This window comes from Nyctibius grandis, chromosome 2 (genome assembly GCF_013368605.1).
Source record: "Nyctibius grandis isolate bNycGra1 chromosome 2, bNycGra1.pri, whole genome shotgun sequence".
Classification (NCBI taxonomy): domain Eukaryota; kingdom Metazoa; phylum Chordata; class Aves; order Nyctibiiformes; family Nyctibiidae; genus Nyctibius; species Nyctibius grandis.
In genome coordinates this window covers 21,857,987-21,873,662 of record NC_090659.1, presented here as the reverse complement: position 1 = coordinate 21,873,662, position 15,676 = coordinate 21,857,987, and the positions used below count along the sequence as shown (strand labels likewise).

General features: G+C 39.4%; 2 protein-coding genes across 4 annotated transcripts in view; one reads left to right on the top strand and one right to left on the bottom strand.

The window, feature by feature from the left end:
• The window catches only part of TTC3 (tetratricopeptide repeat domain 3), a 74,910-nt gene extending 64,122 nt beyond the window's left edge, over positions 1 to 10,788 (bottom strand). For 2 of the 3 annotated variants that reach the window (XM_068417427.1, XM_068417436.1), the window contains exons 1-7: positions 10,747 to 10,788; positions 9,814 to 9,899; positions 6,686 to 6,731; positions 5,363 to 5,495; positions 4,863 to 4,950; positions 3,544 to 3,597; positions 906 to 1,029 (exon numbers count right to left, since the gene is read on the bottom strand). In XM_068417427.1, coding sequence (XP_068273528.1) covers positions 906 to 1,029; positions 3,544 to 3,597; positions 4,863 to 4,950; positions 5,363 to 5,495; positions 6,686 to 6,731; positions 9,814 to 9,888 — 520 coding nt within the window. In that variant the 5' untranslated portion in view covers positions 9,889 to 9,899; positions 10,747 to 10,788. The remainder of the gene's footprint in view (positions 1 to 905; positions 1,030 to 3,543; positions 3,598 to 4,862; positions 4,951 to 5,362; positions 5,496 to 6,685; positions 6,732 to 9,813; positions 9,900 to 10,746) is intronic. The other variant, XM_068417442.1, reaches the window with a different exon arrangement.
• Positions 10,789 to 10,989: 201 nt separating this feature from the next.
• PIGP (phosphatidylinositol glycan anchor biosynthesis class P) lies at positions 10,990 to 15,454 on the top strand. The gene is made up of 4 exons (XM_068425339.1): positions 10,990 to 11,472; positions 12,725 to 12,797; positions 13,309 to 13,427; positions 14,834 to 15,454. The coding sequence occupies exons 1-4, from the start codon at positions 11,391 to 11,393 to the stop codon at positions 14,962 to 14,964; spliced, it is 405 nt and encodes a 134-aa protein (XP_068281440.1). The 5' UTR covers positions 10,990 to 11,390; the 3' UTR covers positions 14,965 to 15,454.
• The last annotated feature ends 222 nt before the right edge of the window (positions 15,455 to 15,676 follow it).

Here is a 15,676-nt window from a genome sequence, read left to right as displayed (position 1 = left end):
TGATTCTTCTGCTGCTAAGAATCATGCTCTGTTTTCTGACTGGAAGCAAAATTTGGCATACCAACTAAATAACAGAAACAAATTAAGCAACAGAAATGTTCAAAAGAAAAGGAATTATTATTGGGTAAGCCCAAAATAACTGGCTGCAGATTGTCAAACATTTAAGCACTTGCCTCATTTCAAGCAATCAGTGAAACTCAATTGTATTTTAAAGAAAGTTGCATTTTAAAGATTTGTAAAGACTTGTATTTTAAAGAATTTGTACTTTGGTACTTAACTATAAAAAGATTCTTCTCCTCACATGGAAATTCAATTTCTACCACCCTGTTACTTACTGCAACAGCTGACTTAGAATGCATATATGCAAAAAGACCAGAATACAACCCATTTAATACAAGTCGAAAACAGCAGGCCTGGGAGCTTTTTGTCATTTCAGCAGTTCTGCTGCTAGTGTTAATATCTTACAGTAACTCCCATGAGCTACAGAAGCTTATTTTTGAAATATGACTAACATCTCAATATTTTGACAAAATCCTCTGTCAATTGTTTAACAGAAAAGATCAAATAATATTTCAGGCAACTTTCAACTTAATTCTAAGTTAAAGAAATAAAGGGCGCACATACAGCCCATAATGGACACCAAAGTGAAAAAATGTTCTGAACCCCTGTTCAGAAGGAGCACGTGCACTGTAAATATGACCCACATACAGAGATTCAAGGAAGAATTGGCTGGTTCAAATAAGCAAAAAAAAAGAAAAAAAAAAAACAACACACCACCACTGTTTTTCCAGTCACTCTTCCAGTCACTTCCAGACTAATGAAATACATACAAACATTAACTATGTCATAACTACAACACAGGTGACTTTCCTCACCATTGTTTCTTCAGAAGTGTTCATACTTACATTCAGTAAAGAAAATTTCAAGATAGATCCAACCCAAATCACCAAGTTTCTCCAGCCTCTGCAGAATATTGACATCACCTGTGTATCTGACCCAATCAAGTGCATCCCCAACATCAAAGACACCCTATTTCAATTGAATAAAAGGAAAACAAAGAAAAAATTGGTAACTACTTCTATACAAAGCAAAGTCTTAAAACAAAAACAACCACCACACAAACCAACAGCTCACCGGCAAAATAGTGGAAGCATTCCATCTGAATATAACAAACAATACTACTGTAGCACTTAACACTATGCACATGTTCCTGATTAGACAACATCTCAGAAATATAAATATTTAGATAATTCAAGCACAGCATAATACAGTATATTCACAAAATGAAAACAGTCATTCTTTCAACAGGAGACAGGGGAGCGATTCAAACTATAGAATTTGATCTAGAAACTTCTTTTTTGACAACCGCACACAAAATTGCTTCAGTGTGAAGTGACAAGCCTGATTAGAAAAAGCAACATTCTCCAGGGTGTTAGACATGCAAGCCAGGGCTGACTTAGTTCCGTAAATCATGACTTCCCTTCTATTCAAACTAAATTTAATTGTTTGAGCTACAGAGCTTTAATTTGAAAAAGAGGGATTGCGTGAAGAACATCCATTGCCTGGGATACTCCCACATTATCTGGGCCTACAGATTTTGAAATACAATTTCAAAACCCACATGACCAAGACAAATATCACTAAAAATACAGGAACCGAGTTACCCAGCAGTAACATACACTTGTACCTATTCTGCTTCTCCTATTGCTACTATCAGCTACGATATTGTCTTTTAACTTCAATGTTTTTATTTTAGCTTTCACAGTTAACCTACAGCAGGCAGCAGAAACTAGAAAGTAGGGAAAAAAGTGACAAACACAGGGAAACTAAGAATGTTCACAGTCCAAAGTTTACAAGCTGAAAAATGTAACAAGTATAGTTCTACTGTACACTGAATTTAATAATGAAGATGGATCAGCAGGTTTCCAAACCATACTCTTACTCAGCCATTCACAGTCCTTCAGATTGGATCAGTATCACTGATTGAGAATCTCATAAAAGATTTCCAACCCGTCTCCAAAGAGGAGCACTTTTGCATCGTTTCAGTGATCAAGCTTAGCCCTGCTTGTAGCCCTGTAGCTCCACCATACAGCACTGCCATTGCTAGTAACAGGCCACAGGCTTTGCATTGAGTTTGCAAGGCCACATGGCTGCGAATTGTTTGGCTTACTCTGAGCTTGTCCTGACCTGATTAGAGCTCTGTTTTAACTTGGTTTCAACTGTAACAGCAATTTTTCTTCTAACCGGGTGGCTATGACTAATTTGATTTACTTTTGTATGGTACAACAACAGCTTTCATATAAACAGTAGTAACAAGTAGTTAATGCTGCTATAACTAACACAATGATTCACTATAGAGAAATTCAAGCCAAATATGACAGAGCATAGGCCATGAAAACTGGAGACACATAATGCAGTTTAGAGGAGTACAGGCACGGTATAGTAAAAGATGGGGTACAAGCTGACACTCAAGAACCAACGGCTATAAACAAGTGGCCAAGTTAAAAAACATAAAATATACTATATATAGTAAAATCGTACGTAACTTGAACATGCAGACCAACGAAAATAAACAGCAAGGTATAAAAGTGCATTACCAAACATAAAAAAAGAACCTAAGTAGATTCTAGAATGAGGAAGAAGAAAACATCAATAGAAGTCCTTGCATCAAAAAACTCTAAATAGTGATGACTATACCCCCCATCCCACACACACAAACACCAGACAGAAGCCATTCACTTTAGGATCCCAAGGAGCAGAACAAGAGTGAGCACAACACCTGGAAAAGGGTCAGATACCAGGAAGAATGTGTATTACAATTTTAACTGTATTATCATTAAAGAGTTTTTCTGTTCAGTCGTATCTGTTTCTTTGTTATCTGTCCTCTCTGCAATAATCAATTCTGGAAGATTTCAATTACACTAACAATAATGTCTTGTCTTTATATATAAAGTGTGTTTGCCTTTTGCCCATACCTAGACTTTTAGCATAACACACCAACACCAGCACAGAAATAGTGGACAAAGCAAAACACACCACAGAGACAGAACTGTGTGCTTATGGGAAGGAATCTAGGCATCTTCAAGACTCTAGGCAGACAGAGCACCAAGACATCTCAAAGGAATAAGAAGTGGTAAATCTGTGACAAAGCAACAAGGAAAGCCACCAGCAGGTACCAAAGCTGATACTGGAGGGCTGACCTGGGCTCCAGCTGCACAACGTAAAGCCACTCACCACACTGCAGTAGCAACCTCCAAGAGAAACCATTTATTTTCAGCATGTGAACTACCCCCAAAGTTCTCACTCATTTTGGTCTTCTTACACAGATGATATTTATTTCACAGTTCCTGTCACATATAGACTTTGTTTTGCAGCTCAGAGCTGCAACAACTGGCAACTCCAGTCCTACATACTACATATTCCAGAACCTACAGACTCAGTTTATTTATGCAAGCATTTTTAAATTTTGGATATTTGTACAATATTTTGTTTGTATTCACACATAAAGAAGCATTCCTATTAAAAACAATTCGAGACACTTACATTTTCTATTCTGCTGCCAATTCTCAGTATGCCACCGATAAAAGGCGGAACATTCTGGAAGAGGGACAGAAAACAAATAAACACCAAGTTATTAAGATCCGATAACTTTAGTTTCTATCTGCTCAGGTTCAACTCAATAACATTTTCTGTTCTGCTTGAACGCAGTATCGTTTGGACAGTTGCTCTGGTCTATTTCAAAGTTTCAGGAAATATTCTTGTATTCAGTGACAAATCCCCTACCATTTTTGTTGAAAAATAAATAAGTGTTGATGTGGAAATAGAGAATGCATGGATGCTATGACATCTGGTTAGGAAAATCAGCCACTTAACCACTTCTGCAGTTATCTACATACCAAAGAACCAGCTGATACATCCAATGAAAACCATCCAAAACAACAGTACTTCCTCTCCTGAGATCTTCTGCTCCTCCAAATAAATTTTACTATTAGATATATAATCTTTTACATGGAGAAGAAGATACAGGCTGAGGAAGTAAGAAGAGGAAAGCAGAAGTAAACAGGGGAATGGGAATATACACCGACCCTCTCGTATAAAGATCAAATGGGAGACTATCAGAGGAGGAAACAGCACAAAGAACCCATCACATGAGACAAAGTGGAAAAACTGCAGGGACATCCTGAAGTACAAGGAGGTGAAAATAGAGCACTCGGAAAGCCTGAAGGAGGAAGCAGCAAAGAGAGCATAAGGAATTATGAATCCACAAGATCAATATAGTACATGAATACCTAATCACAGAAAGTCATATAACAGTACGGCAGACTGGAAAACTGTAGCTTAGGATTGAGCACAGAATTTCAACACAGCAATTTTTTTAAAAAACGTGTCATACCTAAACTTTTTTTTTAAAAAAAACCTACCCCTCTTCCCTTCAGCTGCTGAGAACATTTCTTACATCATTCTCTCCTCTGCACTGTTACGTTTCTGTTCTACGTCAGCCACACAGCCACATTAGCAAATTTTAAATATAGTTTGTTGAATGAGAAAAAAAAAGTATTTAACTAGTTCATCAGGGAACGGTGCTGTTTTTCTCACTGATATGACTCTCTTTATAAGCAATTTACAAGGGCTCCAGTCAACTCTATTATTGACTCTGCAAATATTTAGTAAGTTATCCCAACTGTAATAAACCCTATGACACACTTTCTTTCTAGAAAGCTCCAATGCAACTATCAGATAATTTATTCACTCCAGCAAAAGGAAATGTCTAATTTAAGATACAATCCCAAGCTGCATAAGGTACAAAATTAATTAACCTACTATACCTGAAAACCTACACAAAGTTAAAATACAGTACTTACAACAACTTTTTTAATTAAATCAACAAGGTCTTCCAAAACCTCTAAATCACAGAGCCTCTTCCAATTCCGATCTAAAATCTGTGAACAGCTTAAAAACAGAACAAGTTATCATTTAGAAAAATAACAGTGTTACATGGTCTTAATTACTAATATTTACGGTAATTAGATCTAAGCAAGAGCATGGTTACAAACTCAAATCAAGCCCTTCAGATGAAGGGAAAAAAAAAGCTGCAAAGCTTTCAGTATTTTTGAAATATAGGGCATCCATTTAAGTACTTAAATTTGCTCTTAGATTCCAAACTTCAGAAACCCACTCTTAGTATTTTTTTCTGTATATTCAAGAACTGTGCCTTCTGACCTTAACTAACTTAGCCCACTGGCAAAAACATTCCTGCAGACAGTTTAACCACTACTGAAAGCACACAATGATCTTTTACAGGTAACAAAAAAAAAAAAAATGTAAAGGCTGATGAAATCACTTTGACAATATGATTACTTACCCCCAATCAACTGCCAAAGAATTACTTCCACTTTTGAAGAGAAGAGGCCAAAAGATGCGGATTTTAATAACGTTGCAATATTCTATTAATATGTCAACTGGCTGACTGCACCACACTTCACAAGGATCAACATCTTTAAGAAAACAGCTAGCAATTAGACTACACAATTCAGGCATTACAAGTAATCAGTCCAAATAAACATTCAAAAACATCAGTTATTTCCCTACTGTATTCCTAAGTACTATCTAACCAAAACAAGAAAACTTGAAGGCTCTAAATACATCTGGCAGTTTGAGGGTTTTTTTATAAATTGAAGAAGGAGAGGGAATTTATATGGAGGTAAGAATAGGGACCTGCTGGCAGGCTTTACTTCCTTGTCAAGGAATTGCCTGTTCTTAGTTTTATTGATATAATACATTATAAATGAATAAATGCAGCCTGGTTCTAAATGAGGAGCTTAACAAGGGCCGTGAGCTGTTTAATGGCTATCAGGAACGCTATTTTCAGATGAAACACGAGCCTCTTCTAACTGTACCCATTTAATTATTTTCTACAATAAATCCAGAGTAGTGTGGCACATAGCAACGTGGTGCAAAAAGATCAGCGATATTCTTCTTTTCTCCAGAGGCCATTATGTGTGTGCTGCATGGCTCTTTCAAAAATATAATCCATTTCCCTCAGAGACTGTCTTTAAAAGGTAAAATCCTTACTAGACTTAGACTATTGAGGTGGCATCAAGTACCCTCAAAGCAGAAGCAGTATTATCTGAGAGGCTGAATACACGCAAAAAAATCATTTTACACAGCTGGCTGTGTTCACCTGAGTTTTCTACATATTACAGGTTACCATTTGTATAGTGAAAACAGTTCTGAAGAACTTGACATACTCTTGAGCCACCTGCTTTTCTGCAACTATTAAAAAAAATTTAAATATTTAGAACTGCAAAACTTTACCTACAAATATCAACTTGAAGGTGTCTTTAGACCTATACAGCTAAAACACAGCTACAATTAATGAACACAGGTAATGAACACAAGCCTTAAATCTCAATCCTCGTAACATTAATTGACTGCATATATGTACACATTACTGACTATTTACACTGTTCTCATAAATGTAATGCAGTCTTCTGCACATTACATTAGGACAAAAAAATGAGAATTCTTCCAGTGCAAAAGAACATACCAGTGCTTCTGCTCAGAAATAATAGTTTTCTACTTATTCAGACAAAATAAGGAAAAAATTGAAATAGCAATCAAAAGATCCAAGCACAGCAGAAAAAGTGCATTAGAAAGTTATGCAAGATCGGTTTAGTTTACATACCTGTTTTAGGCTTATGCGGAGATCGCTGTACAAACACTCCATGACCCTGAAGATAAACATATTTTTTAACACTGCACATCTTGCAAATGTGTTACACTAACTATAAGCAATGATTGTTTAACTGTTTCTAAATATTAAGCCAATATGAACTGTTTACATCAGGGGAAGGGAGGAATAGAAGTGATTTTTACGTTCTGTCACCAATTCCTTTTTTCAAGAAAAGGTAATTATTGAACATATGTAGACTAGTATAAAAATGGTCTATGGTTATATCTTCACAAGCAAGCAGCATGATCAAACAGGAAACAAATCTATAAGGCAAAGTATTTGGTACTGAGCAGTCTACTTTCACATTATATGCTCTTCAAGGGGTTTTAGTTTGCATTGGTTCAAATCTAGTCCCATAGACAGAGCACCCATTCGTGGCTGATGCACATCACCTATACTCTTAAAAGCACATTCTAGGTTAGTTTCATCCCCAATGAATCCCACTAGCACACTCCGAGACCTCTTCACAATATAAGCCAAACCATGAAAGACAGGGACAATGGGGATATTTGCTTCAAAAGCGTTCTCCTGATCCAAACTAAAATACCAAAATGTCAACAATGCTCATTCAATGCTCAACAGCATCTTGTCATCTTCTAAGACCAATCTGAGGTGGGTGAATTCCCCCTGCTTTTTCTTTCCCCCCCATCCCATTTCCCCAAGAATAAAATACTATTGGCATTCCCCATTCTCCCACATGTTTCTGCAGTTCTGCCAACAGTCTTCTGAGGAAAACAAGGAAACTTGAAGTCTGCAATATTTTGCACTACCAAACAACAAACCCCTTTGGATCCAATCTTTATAATTCACATTAAGCACAGCCAAAAAGCAAACAAACCAAACAAAAACAAATGGGAAAAAAAGCATGTTTACTAGAATTATAGAACACAATGGTTTAGTTGCCATCTTATGAAAAAAAATGTTTACCTGCATATTCCTTGAAAAAATATCCATAGGTTAATAGTTATGAATGGATAGGAAAACTTCTAATAGTTTAAACAATAAATTAAATCACACTAGAATAGTATTCTAAAAATTAATAATTCAAAATCAGTTCCTAGGCAGCAATATAATGCTCAAGAATACCTAAGGAAACATGTTTAAGAAGACAACACAGGTTCTCAAAAAATAGTAATTAAGTTTCGACAGTTAGTGCATGTATATTTAAATAAATACATATCTATCAAAGTAAGTAGAGTGAGTCGTTGATCTACTACTTCATGGCAGCATGAAGTATCAATACTTAAATGGGTTTCAAACTTAGTACTCCATATGAGCCTCTTAAGCTGAAAAATAAATTATTTTGTTCTGTTTTACACATTCCTACAAAGTCTATTATTTTAACAAACATTATATGTCATTTAATAACTACTACTACTGTGTCTATTACATTTCATTTCAAAGACCTTTAAGATCATCAAGTCCAACCATTAACCTACCACTAACCAAACACTACCAAGTCCACCACTAAACCATGTCCCTAAGCACCACATCTACACATCTTTCAAATCCCTCCAGGGATGGTGACTCCACCACTCCCCTGGGCAGCCTGTTCCAATGCTTGATAACCCTTTTGGTGAAGAAGTTTTTCCTGATATCCAATCTAAACCTCCCCTGGCACAACTTGAGGCCGAAATGCAAAGCTATTCCTGAATATAACTGGAGAAAAGTATAAAACCAAACAAATTATCAAACACATCTTCCATAAAATTTCATAACAGACCTTTATTCTTTCAGTGGCAGACTTTCTGGAAATACTAGCGTGCTGTGCAATGACGACTTACTAGCTTGACCTTAAGGCGATGACAAGCAATCACATGATTTCACCTGAAGTAGGATTTCTGAACTATTACTACATGACATGTAAATCAAAGCTTACTCTCAAAAATAAATTATTACAACACCAACACATTTAACAGACCAGGACACTCAATAACAAAGACGAAAAAAAATTAACTATTATTGCTAAATCAGTTAATCTTGAAAGATGATGGAACGTCTCCTTCACTCCACAGCGTGGATTTTGCTACAATATTTAAAAACAAATCACACACACCCTCTATACATCAAGCCCAAGGTGGTATAACCATCAAAGCAAACCTGAAAACCAAGGTTTAGCACTTGCACAGAATCAAGGGCTTTCTTTCCATAGCACAGCACACACATCACCTTAAGGAATAAACCGTCTAGTATCTTATGCTAACACAACTGTTAAAGTACTTTATTTTGTCCATGGCACACACAAAAAAATCTTTATTGATATAAACGATTTCCAGTGAGACTCACCACTCTACTGGTAACGGTCCCTTGTAAAGATACAGCTTTACAAATAAGAAATTCGATTTACCTGTACTTTTTATTTCTGCATAGGAAGAACAGTAGGCCACCTAGTTTGTATTTAGCAGCAGCAGCAACACTTATGATAAATAACTCATAACTGAACTCTCCAAGCAGCACAAAGATTAACTACCACAGTGTTTTCTAATACTCCTTAAGCATAGTAAGAAAGGGAAAACAAGAGTCAAGGAAAGCATTCCTGGAAGTATTAAAACAGAACAGTGCTACAGTTTACTCAATAAAAGCAACAACTAAATAAGCAGAGGCCTTATTTGGCACAAAGAACTAGAAAAACATGTAAGAGATGACAAGAACAAAGAATGGGTGAACACTCTGCAGTTAACTTGCAGACTTGAACTTCCATGAACAAAATTGCAATTGCTTTGCAATTACAGGAACTGAATCTGTCACTCTAAGGTATATCATCCCAAGTATGGCCTGGATACACGGCCAACAGGTTGGTCAAGTTGTGTTAACAGGACCTATGCATCACTGTCTAGTTTTATACAGTTGTATATGTAATATACTGTACATGCATTCAGTGAAACTTGCCTGATAGAGGATATACAGTCTCTATGCTCTACCCCAGTTCAGTACTTTTGCAAGTGAGTAACATACAGTGGTGTAAGATATCTCTGCATCACTTTGAATCAACACTAGCAATTACTCTGTAGATCAGATCTGTGTTATAAACCCCCCTGGAACATCTTGCAAGTTTTTCCTCTAGTTTCAAACCTACTTACCAATTCACAGCAAGATTTATCACCAGCATAAAAAGCCAAGGCTGCGAACTCGGGTTCAGATATAGGTTCACCCATGGTACATGATCCTGAAAGAAAAGGATTATGAGAAATACATGAGGAGAAGGCAAGAGGCATATAACATGTGCTTTGCAAGACTTAACATGATCACAACGCTAAATTACACTTTGCAAGAGTTTCATGGAAGACATGTTCTTATTTTTATACAGCACAGGTTAATGCTGAAAAAAGTAACCTAAAGCATCAGCTTTAACCAAAAGCTAGTTAAATGGACTAACAGTCTCCCCAGCCCCCGACGCCTGACAGCACTCCCGCACGCCACCTCACACCTGACAGGCAGGAGAGGGAAGGGCGGTTTCTACCAGCCGGGTCAGGGGGCAGCACCTCGGGAATTATTGCCACATCCCGGGCGAGCGGAGTCGAACACCCGCCTCCTCCGCCGGGCAGCCCCGTCAGACAGCACCAGCGGCGCAGCCCCCGCACAGGCCGCGCGTCCCTCTCCTGCCCGCCGGCTCGCCCCGCAGTACCCGTCCCGCCCCGGCAGCTCCGCCAGAAGCGAGGCGGCGGCCGGCCGGGCTCCCCGTTGCCGCTAGACCCCGGAAGCCCCGCGGCTCGCCACTGACGTGTCGCAGGCCGGCGATTCCCGCCGGGACATCCCTGCCCGGTCCTCCCCGCAGCAAGGAGCTCCAGCGACCCCGGAGGGGCTCCGCTGCGGCTCCCGTGGCCGACAGCACCGCTCCCCGACCCAGGCGGACCAGACCGGGCCGTGGCGGTGCGGATGACACCCTGCCGGCGGCTCCAGAGAAACCGGCGTCCCTCTCCCGGACCCAGCCTCACTGACGGAGGGGGGGATCACGAGCCCGGGGAGGCACAGGGCGGGGAGGGAGGGAGCGCCCGCCACTCCCCCTCACTCACCGGCCCACGCCTCAGCCACGCGCCGCGTTCCCCTCCGGCTCCGCAGGGCCGACGGGGTTCCCACCCCCTCAGCGAGCCCCTCCCGCCGCGCGCGCCAGCAGCCCCGCCCAGCCGGGCTCTGGCTACTGGCTAGTTACCGCCTGACGTCAAGCGAACTAGCCAACGCGCGGCAAGCAGCCGGCGGTCCCCGCCTACCGCGAACCACAGGCTCTGCGCATGCGCCCGCAGCCGAGGTGGGGGGGGCACTGGGCTGGCGGAGCGGCGGAGGATCTCCGGTTGCGCATGTGCGAGATGCGGCCTGGTGGGCAGGCGGACGCGCGGTAGTGGGGGCTAGGGAGCGCGGCTGGGTGCCTCCGCCTTCCTCCAGCTGCCGGTGGTGCCCTGGGTGTGGTTTCCTCCCCGAGCCAGGCCGTGGCCTCGAAAGGAAGGCGGCAGAGCGACTTTGCCGGGCCGGGTCGGGCCGGGGGGGCTGCGGGCAGGCGGTGCGTGTGGAGGAGGGAGGGGGTCGGCAGCACCGCGGGCCCTGCGAGTCCGCAGAGGGGAGAGGGAAACGGCCGCCGCGCACCCGCCGTCCGCTCGGGGCTGAGGTGAGCGGAGGGGGGGGGGCCCGCCCCGCCCCCCGAAGTTAAAGGGAAGAGGCCAGTATGGTTGAAAACTCCCCAGCGCCATTGCCAGAAAGGGCAATATATGGATTTGCTCTTTTTTTAGGATCGTGGTTTGGCTTTAGTAAGTATACTGGGTACTCAGTACTTCACCCAAAAGTGTTGCTTTGCTTACGAGACAAACGCGGTTCCGATAAGACCATCTGAAAAGGGTCAAAAGTGTGTTACACCACCTGTTGTAAGGGCGCGTGCTGAAGAATGAAGTGAGCATCACTTGCCAGGCCTGTCAGATGTTGCAAAGATCTGTCATTGCCTTTTGTGATTGCCTCACGTTTTGTCTGTCTTTAACCTTATGGGGTCTTTAATAGTATTACGAAGTCAAATTACTTAAAAATCCTTTGCATTCTCATTTTAGTAACTTTTTTACTTGACTTCTATACGTTGTCAGTATTCAGTAACCATTGTAGATAGTAATAGTGCAACCTTCTGCACCTAAATACTGAAAAAAAAATTAAGTCAATCTGGTCAACAGCAATGAAAATGATTAGGGTTATGCCAGCGTTCCTTTGCTGGTGTGACAGGTGCTTTAGCATTTCACTGGGGATATTTTGCATGCCCACGCAGGACCAAGGCTTGAGAGAGTGAGAACACTTTTTCAACACAAGAAAAGATGCTGCAAATACACTGTAGTCAAATAATAAACCAGTATCTTACTGTGTCTTTTCTCACTCTTAGGAAGTAAGTAGAAATTGAAGTAAGTTGGGTTCTGTTCCTCACAGGAAGCCAGTGCAGTTCTACAACTTGTGTCACTGGTTACTAACCTGTTGCCCTCAAGTTTTGCTCTGGATTTGTTGTTAGGGAGCAAAATTTCTCGGTATTGGTCTTGTTGACATGAAAATTATTAACTTACCAAGAATCAGAAAGTACTTCCGGTAACTTTTTCTGAACAGTTCCATTCAAGCACTGCAATTCTACCAACTTTTCTTTCAATCAAATGACCCATTGTGTGGTCATGTTCTGCTTTAATATTTTCTGCATTCAGTGTCATTTGGCATCCTTTTACTGAGGGTTTTTTTGTTCTGCAGTTCAATGTGCAAGAAATTCTTGCTTGTCTACATAGGAAATCAGAAACTCAGTGTTAAATATAAAAATGATATCATATAACCAACTACAAAACATTGCCTCTATATTGGGCAGGTTTTGTGTCTGAGATGCGTCTTCTACCATGTTTTGGTAGAGCTGTTTTGGTTTAAATAGTGTGAAAGCAAAATATTTTCTCAGCATGTATCAGTAGGGAAGTATTGCTCTAAAACTTAGGAAGTAAGTCTAAAACAGTATCAGTTGTACTATTATGACTTTTTAATTCTTTTGTGCAGTATTGTATCTTATCTGGGCATTCATTCCCGAGACTTGGCTGTTCGCATTGGGACTAACATACTGGCCTCAAAAGTAAGTTAAACTCTTTAGCCTGAATATATGTGAGTATAGGACACCCTCCATTATTTTCAAATCACAAAACTTTTTTTTAGATAGTGGTCTTGTGTTTAATCCAGTTTTTCCTGATGATAAAGGACTGCAATCTTTGTGAAGCATTATTTTATGTAGAGAAGTAGCTATGATGAAAATTTTTTATTGTGTAATGAAAGAAATAGTATTTGAATGTTTTACAATAAATTTGACATTTTGTTTCCAGGAAGTTTGTCAATGAAAATACAGTAAACTTTAAACTGTAATTAAAAAAATTAAAGCCTTCTGTAAGGAATCTGATGATTTATACCAAACTAGCTACAGTGACTCTGCAGTCAGTAATTTTCTTGTGAGGGATCAGGGTCCATATTCAGAGGTGCTGTTTCTTTTCCTCCTGGCTAAGTTTGTGCTGGATACAACCACTAAATTAAAACTGTTATATCATTAGGCGTTTATTATTATGATATGTAAATTCTAAAATCTTTTTCCTCAGGTACTGGGCAGTTGCTTTGCCAGCATACCTACTAGTTGCTATAGGAATTGGTTATATATTACTTTTTGGTATTAACATGATGAGTACAGCTCCACTTAACTCCACAGATACCATTACAGGTAATTTTATTGGTGTTTTTTTTAAGATTTTAATACTTAACTGGTAATTTCTGTAAATACATATATATGTAGCCATATATAATATAAATCAAATTTTAAGCATTTAAATATTTTGATCTAGAAAAGGAGTTCTTGGAAGTACTGAAGTACTAGAGTGAAAAGATAGCCACAAGCCTGACTTTTTCCTCTTTGCTGTCTTATGGCAGTGGTTTCCAACTAGTAAAATGTACTTTTTAGTAAAACAGACAACATTAGAGGAACAGGGGTTAGGCATATAAAGCTCTCCCAGGCGTGTGCTTTCCATTACAAACTAGTGAAGAGTGTCATGGGAGGAAGGGCGTGAGTATCTACCTGGCAGTGGCAGAAGTGGGAAGGCATGCAGAGTCAAGGTGATGCAAAGGAGGATGCTGCAGTATTGAGACCTGATCAGATATGTTAGTGATTCCCTGTCTAAAAAGCTGTTATTCAGTCTTTCTCTCAATTTTTGCATAGCCTTTACTCCTGCCAAGGAGTCCTGTTCTGGGCAGTCACAATATTCTCCAGGCAGGTGCATCTTCCTCCACGTGAGGAATTCCACCATTATTTGTAGGTGGCCATTTTTGTTAGAAAAAATGCAGACTGTGAAATTTGGCAAGGAAGTTACCTGTTGCTAAGACTGCTGAATGTGCATCATTTTAACAAACTACTTGCATAGTATTATATTACGCTGAACTGCTAAGGAAAAAAATCAGTCAAGGCTGTAGTTCAAATGCATTACTGCAACGCTTCTGTCAAGAACTGCCATGTAGTCATCCCTGTGTTCCTGGCTACTCATTCACACTCTTACGACACCCTCTCATTTGGTGTCAACGCAAGAGTTTGTGTGGCTGTATGGCAGGTGGGATGGGGAACCTAATCTGAAAAACAACTGTATTTGAAAATTTTGTTTTTCAGAGGGAGCAGATCCATAATTGTGTTCAAAGTGCACCTGTAAAAATGTTTATTGTAGGAATGGGTTCTGTGTAGTGATGGGAACAAGTAGCCAAGGTAAAGGGGAGGGCAGACAGCATCTCTCAGTGGAAATTCTAGTACAAAGTGTTCAAACTACAGGCTGAGCTCTTCACTGTGGGCATTTTTGTTTGTTTGTTCTTTTTGTCTTTGGGTAGTTATGGTTTAATGTCATACAGCATCTTAAACCAAGCAAAGTCCCAGACAGTGATTTTGGCAGGAGAGTAGGGTTGATTTCTTCAAGGGCTCTGCTAATATATGTTGATGTAAAGCATTTCTGGTGACCATCTCATTGTACCTCAGCAAGATGGGGTTTTCAGCATCACTTACAGTAGCTAAATTTATACAGTGTTGCACTATATAACATTTTTTGAAAGAAAAATCGTTAATACATGGAATATTCTCATTGTCTCCTGTAGATAACTATGCAAAAAAGCAGCAACAGAAGAAATTTCAAGAAGAAGCAATTCCAGCATTGAGGGATATTCCCATCAGTGAAGTAAACAGAATGTTTTTCCTTCCTGAAAAAGGAATCTGCAATAGCAGATAGACATTATTAAGATCTGTTTGCATAAAGGATTAGTAGAAGTGTTACATAAGGAAAATCAAAACCCCCAAGCTTTTGAAAACTCTTGATGCTAGTAGAATGAAAGTTTTTTTTTTTTCTTTTCTGAATTTCTAACTAAATTTATGTTAACACATTTCATTGAGATGGCTTGATTTTATTATTATGCATGTGCCTTAACAACCTGCATTGGTATGAGAATTATGCCACATTAATTTATGTAACCATTTTTCTGAGGTTAAAATAGCATTCTATTGCTTGTAAATTTCTGCTTGTAATTTCAGAGTGAAAGAAATAGCATTTGGAGGTAGCTTAATTCTATTTCTCATTGAATTTGGGGAGCTAAAATGTGTTCTGCTAGTCAAATGCTTGAAGCTCTTTTTTTTTTTTTTACAAGTTAAGTTAATTTGTACTCTTTACATTGTAAATACACAGTTTTAATTTGTAAATATTAATAAAATGTGGCTAATCTTTACTTGTTTAAAGTTAGCAATCTTTCTGTGGTTCTATAATATTTGTCCTGGGTAAAGGTGTCTAGTGGTCCATTTTTCTTTATGCAATTCTTTACTCGGCAAACTATGTTAAATTTTTTTTCCAAATTGGTGGACTTATTAAAATACCAAGATTATTAGAAATAAGGAAGGTGGGTTGTGAAGATTTTCTGAAACAAGCCTTGAAATTACATTTTTTTAACCAT